The sequence below is a fragment of the Falco naumanni genome, chromosome 9, assembly GCF_017639655.2.
Source record: "Falco naumanni isolate bFalNau1 chromosome 9, bFalNau1.pat, whole genome shotgun sequence".
Lineage (NCBI taxonomy): Eukaryota > Metazoa > Chordata > Aves > Falconiformes > Falconidae > Falco > Falco naumanni.
In genome coordinates this window covers 30,649,667-30,659,111 of record NC_054062.1, presented here as the reverse complement: position 1 = coordinate 30,659,111, position 9,445 = coordinate 30,649,667, and the positions used below count along the sequence as shown (strand labels likewise).

At 43.1% G+C, this 9,445-nt stretch overlaps 1 protein-coding gene across 3 annotated transcripts in view; it reads right to left on the bottom strand.

Annotated features, from left to right (window-relative positions):
• Nucleotides 1-235: 235 nt before the first annotated feature.
• RNLS (renalase, FAD dependent amine oxidase) overlaps nt 236-9,445 on the bottom strand; it is a 76,045-nt gene continuing 66,835 nt past the window's right edge. For all 3 annotated transcript variants that reach the window (XM_040607191.1, XM_040607193.1, XM_040607192.1), the window contains 2 exons: nt 5,283-5,458; nt 236-512 (listed from right to left, as the gene is read on the bottom strand). In XM_040607191.1, the coding sequence (XP_040463125.1) occupies nt 360-512; nt 5,283-5,458 (329 nt within the window). In that variant the 3' untranslated portion in view covers nt 236-359. The remainder of the gene's footprint in view (nt 513-5,282; nt 5,459-9,445) is intronic.

The following is a 9,445-nucleotide window of genomic DNA, read 5'->3' as shown; positions in this document are numbered from 1 at the left end:
GACAGAAGGAGAAAACTCTGCAGCTCCATGGGGTTTTGTGCTGCTTGAAGTCAGGCTCGTTTCCTTGACATAATTTTCATGAGCTATAAAAGTATCAGGAGACCTGGCAAGACTGCTGGAGCGCAGTGCCTCTGACTAGAGCCAGAAAAAGCTTTACTTCAAGCAAAGTAACCACTCACAGCATAGATCCTGGAAAATTCAATTCCATCCCAATAATTACTACAGCACACCAATAGATCCTCCTTTATTTATTTTCGCAAGATAGAGGCCAGTGATGTTAACACTAAACTAGAATTCAATCTGTCATAGTAAAATTCATCTTAAGTCTAGACTAAGTTTAGCAGCCGACTTTGAAACTGCTATAAATGAGACTTCACAGCCTCTGCAAGACTCAGAGCAGAATCTATACAGCCATCGAAGTTGGAATGAGTAAATCCATCTCCCCCACAAATCAGAAGAGGTTGAGTATGAAGAATCATTTGTCCCAGACAATTGGGCACAGCTTTTGTGACCTGAAAAAGAAAAGCATACAGGGAGATGGAAAAGAAAGTATTTTATCTACCTGAATTTCACACCAGAAAGGTCTGTATTCCTGAAGCATGCTTTCATACAAAGCACCCCTCCCATCCTAGATCATAAGTCCAAGCACTAGCAATCAAAGTACTGTAGTAAAATATTTATATCCTGAAGTCAAATAATTAAGAGTAAAACTTCCCTGTATGTGGAAATTTAGAAACTTTACAGCCCCATCCTGTCTTACTTCAGTCTGTCTCAGCAGACACAAACTGCCTGACCCTGGACAGATGAGGCGTGGAGATCTCTAAGCCAAAAGGCATTAAGATACACGATCCCACATCAGCAAAGGTGGGCTTGCAGAAAACCCCAGATATGTAACTGTTCCACAAAGGCAAGGGAGCCTGCTGTTTCCAAGACAGCCTGCAACACAACTGGGTTGACCAGGTGACCTCCCTAGATGGGAAGTGAGGAAGTGAGGTGGACTTTAGAGTAATGACAGTCATGATGACCGGGCCATGATTTCTGCTGCTGTGAAAGCGTACATACAGCCTTGGGACAGCCACCCTGTCTCCAGCTCTGCTACACCGCTCTTCTTTTCCATATGAGTAGCACAACAATTTTTAGATGCTGCTAGAGATACAATCAACTCTTGCTCTGCAAGTAGCATGGGACAAGTTCTGAATAAAATTGCTTTGATAAATGTTTAATGTTGTTCTCAATGTATGCATTGTATTCATTTTAAACATAATTTTCCTGGCACCACATCCTCAATTACACTTGTGTCTGTGGCATGGCAGCTCTTGAGCAGTTCTGTGTAACATTTCCAAAAGTGAATGGACTTTGCTTTGGGCAGTACCCACTAATCTAGTATCCTAGGTATTAACCTAGTACCTAGAACTCATGGAGAGAACAAGGCCTCTTTTCGGTATTGTACTTTATGACAAACACCAATGCATGTCAAACTGCAGAGTAAAAGCACACAGCATTTGTGGGTTTACCACACTTGGCTGTATCATGTGTCGTTGTAGTCTGTTTCAAACCTATGTACAAAGGCTGAGTGTCCGTGTGGTACTAAATCAGTGCATCCCAGAGTAGCACCGGTGAATCTCAGAACGGAGATAAGGTGGCAGCAGCAGCAGCACTGGCCTAAAGGTAAATGTGAGGGCAAGGCAGGCTCAGGCAGAAGGGATAAAAAGATAAGAAGATGCAGGACAGCTTGATGATGAAGTGATCAGTAGAGGAAGGTGGGAAGAAATAGTCTGAGAAAAGGAATGACAAAACAAGACCCATAAGGATGAAATGTTGAAAAAGAGGAAAAAATAGATGGAAAGGCAGAGAGAGAGGGACGGAAGAAAACAGCAGAAACACAGCAGCATACCAGCAATAGAGATCAAACCATAGATACATGCATGATACAGAGAAAACAAATTTCTTCTGTTTTATTTCTTGACTTTCTGCCTTTGGTCCAAAGATATGTTTTGGATTCAAACATATCTTTTTGTCCAAAGATATGCTTTGGATTCCTGTGCAGTAAACTGTTGCTGTATCCCACTGTGCGACTGTCAGCTCCAGAGAACAAGACCTCAAGTCCAAGGCATCTTGTTCAGTCGAGGGGATTTTTCCATTGATTCAAATGTACACTCTGCTAGCCACTGCCGTGCCATTATCTGCCGTTTCCAAGTTAGGATCAGCTGCAAAACACGCACATTTATGTTACTGGCTGCATTTTGTGTTACCAGCATGTTAGCATCTCTTTAAAGGAGGTGATTATCTGTACAAATACAACTGTATGTGTAGCCAGTTGCAACCCACTCTCTTATTCAACTTAACAGAATAGTCTAGCCATGCATGGTAAATCCAGACAGAGACTGTCTTTCGCAGACTAATTTTAGGAGAGTACTTAATTTATTCCTGAATTTTTCTTACAGATCAAGGTCACTGAGCATAAACAATGAAGAAAGGTTTAGCAGAAATAGGCTTTTTGAGTGCCCTTCCCTCTTGACTACCCAGTGCTTATTTGATGCAGGCTGCACCAAACAGCTTCTGGTTTGTCATACCGATCACAGGATCAGTATTTTCAAATCTCAGCCTCCATCTTTTTGCCTGTACAGCAAGACTGTGTGCTCAGTGTAGTGAAGGCACAGTCACTGGGGAAAGGAATGATCCTGCCCCTTCTTCAAGTTCTTCTGAAACTGTTGTCCAATATAAATTCCAAATTACCCTTGGCTATAATGACACAGCCTGCTGGATCTTTGTCCTTGAAGACCGACTCAGCTAGATAAAGCCATGGTGGGAGCTCACCTAGTGCTGGTGATAGCTCTGTTTTGAGCAACAGATTGGACTGGAGACCTGAAGAGGTCCCTTCTGAGGTCCCCTCTGAAGAGGTCCAATTTTTGTGATTCTCTGTTTTCCCAGTATCCCTTATAAAGTGACTCTGTCAAAGGGACATGATGGGTTGGGAAGCTGTTGGCTCTGAATGCTAATAGTGTCTTACCGTAATTAAAGCAGGGGATCCAGAATTGCAGCTGTGCTGCTAAGTAGTGTCAGTAGAAGTTTGGAATTCCTAATCCCTCATCCGCCATGGATAATTGTAATGTCTGCATTTTAATCTCAGGATTGTGTTTGGCCATGTGAAGGACGTTACAGCCGGATTTAATTAACAAGTAGGATAAAGCTCGTCTAAAAGAGTCAGGGGAAAGATGCACCCATCTTATCAGTTCTCTTTGCTTCTGTGGCAACAGCTTATTACAATCAAAAGTAAAGATAGCTTTAAGAGGGAGCTCTGTCCCAGATATTTAATTTAGGTACTGATTATTTTATAGGGTGGCATTAGAGATCTCTTTATTGAGATAACAGATCTGACCTACACTGACTTATTTGCAATCTAAGACATATTGACATTCATCCACCGAATTAAAAGACTGGTGTTAATTCCTCCTGTGACACAGCCATAAAGCACAAGCAGCTACTGAAGTCAGTGGGTTTGGTTAGCAGCAGCATGGTTGATAGCAGGCAGAAGAAGAAAGCGGGAAAAGCTGTAAACGGTACAGTGGTTTGAGAAAATAACAGAGTATTATCCAGCAGTATGATGTCTGAATGTAATTTTTAAATAGGGGAAACAGGACGCACACCCAGTGATTTAGGAAGACAACAGTTTTGAGGCAACTGCAGAAAATAAGCGTTCATTCCTACCGTCACTGTTTCAGCTACCTCTAAAAGATGAAGCAATAGGTACAAGGTTATAATAAATCCTGTATGGCCATAACTTGCCAGGATTCAGAAAGCATAGTTGTTTGGTAGAATGCAATTAAGACTTTTTTTTTTAATCAGTAATAAGAAATTAACTGCTATTCTTGTCTTTATCCATGTGTTCAGGGTGAAATAAATCAGAATGGGCCACATATATCCCTCTGACACGATGCTAGAAGTGTGAGTGGTGCAAGGGAAAGGCATATTAAGCCTTTTCCTTGCACACACCAACAAAGTAGCTGAACCTGACAAATTCTATGATAGAGCTCTGTGATAGCAGCAGTATCTAGAGTGTATTAGTTGTGTTTAAATATACTTCTTGCTCTGTTTTGGGAGCCCTTTCCAGAGCTGGTCAACCAAGTGTTTGTTTGCTGGAGACAGATCCAATTCTCCTTCTTACCACCTGCAGCTCTTGTGCTCGCAAGCAGTTTGAAACAGGAAGGTAACAGGCAGTGCAGAAGACCAGAAGTCACAACCAGAAATGGATGCCTTAACAGTGACAACTGTTACTAGCAAAAAAACTCCCTGAGCTGATAGAGGTATGTATAAAATATACCATGTTTTTTGTACGAGTCATCTGAAATACTAAAACCTATGTTAAGGTCATTTATGTTTTTATACAACAACTGAGAACAAATACTATGCACTGGGAAACGATATGCAAACTACCAATGCCTAACTGCAGAAAAATAAACTTTGGGCTAATAAGACCCGGTTCCTAAATCAAATACAGATCAAGGGGTATGAGCAGACTCCACAAGAGTCATCTACAGCTAACTTTTCCAGACTTCATAAAAGGAAAAATATTTAGGGGACTGCTTTAAGTAAATATTTGCATCAACTTCCACGTTCATTTTCACTCATGTAATTTAACTTAAGAGGCTTTGGGTAAACATGTAGATACACTCCAATACTTGGGAAATTGCCAACAATTGCCTTGGATTTTTAAAAGAAGACTGTAAAATATACACATTCTACTGTTACTGCTTTTAGGTAGTTTACTTTAAAATATTTTTCACATAACATACTGTTAAATTGAACTGGGCCAAATCAAATAACAATTAGTATATCTGAACACAAGGATTTCTGCTACTCTGTAGTAGAGTGGGAATTTTGCTAATAATATCACATACTTTCGGATACAGAAGAGACAGATTGAGTCATATTTTGAAATACCAGCAAAAATCCCACCAAAGTATGTGGGATTTGCTTCCTTCCTGTGCACTGCTCCTGTCCCCACTTACCAGGAGTAGTGCATAACTTACCACTGAGCCAGGTCCATTATGTAAAAAGATGACTAGAAATGATGTGGCTGTCACTGGCCAGCCTTGGATGCTGCTCATGACTACGTGGAGGAATGTGTTAATGGATATTGAGCAACTATTCCTTTCCTGGTGCTCCCTGAGGATGAAAACCACTGGGCTGTATGATGTCCTGTTTCTTGGAATACACCACAGATCTGTGCTACAGCATAGCCCTGGCAGCACTCTCCCAGCTGACTGATCCCACCAGAGTACCTGAGAGTATCTCCATTTCTGACACTTGATGCTGGCTGGTTTAGGTAGGGATGGCACAATCCTCTCCAGGTGACTGAGAATTAACTGCTGCACCTCTGCAGGGTCTGAATCCAGGTGCTCACTTCCAAACGTCACAGTTGTGTGAACTACAACGGAAGGCCCAATTTCAGGAGACTCTGAAATAAAGAAGAGAGATGCCTTTGAAAGATTACTCATGCATACTTGCCTTCCTTGCACATTAACAATTATGTCTCTAGCCTAGGAGTCAGTAAGAACAAAAATATCTGTGGCACCACTCTGTTCTTCCAGCTGGAAAAAAACCAAGGAGTAACAATACAAGTTGCTCACAAGAAGCACAGTGAAGAAATCCAGGCTTTTTGCAAAATTTGTGATGGTTTTCCCATACCCTTTAAGTAGCAGCTGGAAGGAGCAGGGAATATAATGGAAGCAATTTTTTCCCCTTTTACCTCCCAGACATTTTGACAGCCTCTACAAGGAGGACAACCTACCTGGCAATTGTGGCAAACTGGCAAAAGAGAACAAGAAGAAACATGTAAAAATACTTTGCAGGAGATTTTCCAGCCAGGTCTACAAATAGTAACCATTAGTGCCCCTACAAGCACAGGGCACTCGGAGGCATGCAGTCACAGCCACCCGCAAGGCCTTGCTTGGGTGGTGGTTGTGGAGGTGATGCTTCCCAAAGGGCTGCACTTGCAGCTGGGACTCATGTTATCACTGGCAACACTAAAGGGGAAATCCTTTACCAAAGGCTGAAACCCACCCAGCTGTGTAGTAAGATTAAGGTATTGGATGATGCACCTTTTTCTTTTGGATGGAAAAAAACCCCCATGGATGACAGACCTTCCTTTTTTTTTGGAGCCCAGGGTCTTGGTGCTCCACTTACAGCCAAAGGCACGTGAAGTCCGAACACAGCAGTACACGCCAGATGCAAAACAAACAAATTGCAGTCACAGCCACCTGAGGCATGCAAACCACCACACCAACAGCACAGCTCTGCCAGCAAGCCACCTCCTCTGTTTGAAAAGCTGGAGGAGCGTGGGCAGCTGGGTCACCACAGCCAATTTGCTTTCCCACCTATATCAGAGTAACTTATATTCTACCTCCTCTGCACATCTGAAACGCATGCCCCCTTAAGGGGACAATCTCTGCAACACAGAAATATGAAAGACCTGAACATGAAATCAACATGAGATAAAAATTATCTTTAAGGCAAAGGACAAAAAAGAGTGTTTATTGCATTACCGTGAAAAACATCTGCTCCCTCTGTAATTGGCTGCATACTGGCAATGCAACAGTATTTACATAGTTGAAAGGCTAGAATAAAACCAATACTTCACCTTTACAGAGAAAAAGAACAGAAGCCAGGGCAGGTCAGCTTGAGAAATCAGCACTTCCTTTTGGCCTGTACAAGTGAACTCAAATTTTGCTGCTCTAGCAACTTCCAGGAAACTGATGTGCGGTTGTCTACATGCATGTTTTAGGGAGTATGAACCTTCAATACAACTTCTGTCCTCAGGCAAGTACGTCCAAGTGAGCAAAACTGAAAAAAAGTTTCTCCCTTAAAAATCAATCAGGCTGAAGTGCCAGGGGAGGAACCAAAGGCAGCTCAAGTGCTGATGTTCACCCCAGCAGACCTGGAAATGGCCAGGCTTCGTTATGGCTCAGGCTGGTTGTAGGTTCTCTACAGCAAGGGACTTCTGTCCCCACTGACATGTTGGCTTGTCACCTTACAGATTTGGTCTGGACAACTAACAACCATCAGCCAGAGAATCTTCCTAGAATAGATGATCTTCAGGCTCAGTGATTTCCCTGTGCCAAGGCACAGAGGACCCAGCGGATCCTTGCATGAGTCATTCTGGGGGCTGTTCTGCTTCAAATGGGCAAGATGCACTTGCTGGAGCAAGGACATGACTCGGGTTTTGCTATATTTCAATTAAGAAAAAAACCTCACCGAGCTGGTCGTTAAAATAAGCGATTCTCTCTCACTCCATTAATCAGAAAATCCCTCTTTTGGAAGCAGAAAGGCTTTTCTGGCTAAACCTTTGTTTGAATAAGCATATTCCTAGAAAAATATTTTAATTGCAGTAAATGAGCATTTTATAACCAAGGAATCCACAAAGAAAGACACAGTTGAACACTTTCTGACCAGTTCTTGCTGTTGGTACCAAACTTGATAGAAATATTTCTCTCTGCTGTGTTGGTGAAAAGATCTCCAGCTCCAGCTCTTCCAGCTGGATATTCCCTTTGAGAAGATGAAAAATTCCAACTTTCCAAAGGCAACCAAAATGTCTTTCTCTGGTAAGCTTTCTGTCCCGGTCTGATCACTTCAGAACACAACTACCAAGTCCCAGCACCCACAGCAAACATGAAAGGAATAGCTTTGACTTCAGCTGGAAGGATTCCTTCACCGAGTCTCTTTATTGGGTGGGCCAGCTCAGTCAACCTTTCCTCTCAAGAACTGGGAAAATGGGGCAATAAGGGTGGGAAGATGTTTCCTGGTTGTGATCAGGAATGCACTCTGACAGGCCACATCTGAAGGCACCAAGCCATGGTGCTGGCTCATTTTAAAGTTCTCCTTTTCCAAGTAAGGCACTCCTAAGAGCAGGAGATCACTCACTTCACTCCTTGTGTTCGGCTCACAAGCTCTGTTTTCAGCAAGTACTACAGATCTTTTCCCGCCTGATTTCCTGAAGTGTCCAGAACCTTTGAGTTAGTTTCCTCTTTTCATCTGAGGTGCTGATTTTGCCCTCTTGTGTTCTGGCTTGAAAGTAAGCCTTAACCATAGGGGACATATGGGTCCAAGATATCCACCTGACATGGATTTGGGATGATGGCAATGCAGATCTGGGGACTAAGACTGTAGAGTGAAACAAGGACCACTCTTGCCTAGAAGCAGAGATTCAGCCAAAGGGGCCACCTTCTTTACTGAGCTCTGATGAACTGCTTGCCTGAGGCTAACACCCAGCCTCAGCCTCACCTTCCTGGGATTACTCCTGCCACCCCCAAGCCTGGTTTCACAGACTAGCACAAGACACATCTCTGTTCACATCAGCTTTTCCAACTGTCTGGAAAAAATGTCAGCTACTCAAGTCTCTCCTTCCCATTTTGTGGGAGAAAACAAGTATTCTGACATCTCTACATAGAGACTGTCAGAGAGAGAAGACCAACTGGGGAAGTCTATTAGGTACCTTGGGATTTATTATAGTGCACATGGTATTTGGCAAATTCTTCCACATAACCTTGGCAAAAAGGCTCATTAAAAGATGTCTAAGCATTTAATAAAATAAATATTCATTGCTTGCTGTGACTTGTTATAGCCAATGATTCTTGGACAGGGCCGCCTTCTTTCAAAACCCTCATCTCTTCCATAGCATGTACAAAACAAGTTTCAGGAGAACAGGCAGTTCGTTGAGTTTTTAATTCCTCCTTTGAGCTACTGATAGCTTGGAGAGCTTCCAGAGGCCACTGAGTCACAGCCTTCCAGTACTGAAATATGCAGCCTGTGAGGATCAAGTTTAGCCTCAAGCCCTTTTCTTTCTTCTGCAAAAATACTGGCTATGAGAGGAGTTTAAAATAGATTTTTCCCTGAAAGCAATGGGGGTATCTCAGCTTCAATGCACCAGGTATGAACAACTGTTCAGCTGTCACACGAGTAAACCTGTGGTTTCCCTCCCAATGTTTTTAGATCAGGCCACAACAGCTAGCTTAAAATGATGACTTCTGGTAGCGCTTCTCATGAGTTTTTGATTTCCTTTATTTCTGGCAAGGATGCAAGCCATCCACAGCCATGCTAGCAGATGACGAAGCAGCATAGGAGATGTGGCAAGCCCGGGAATGCTCAGCAATGCGAGGGTTAATCATGTGAGAGCTGAATGGAAGCAGCATAAAAGCTTTCATCTGCTCCCAGTTCTCCCCCCCCCCCCATCCCAGCTGCATGGCAATTAATCTGATCCGTTGATGCGATGGAAGGCATGAGACGTTGGTAGATCAGAGCTAGTGAGACAGCAGAGTTGGCGGTAGCTTATACCTACTTAATGAGCAAGGAGCCACTCTGCCAGGGCTGGCAACATCCTGGGCGTCCACAGTTGCTGAGGGACCCCACTGAAAACCTACAAGCAGTGAGCTTGCGCCTGGCTCTCCTT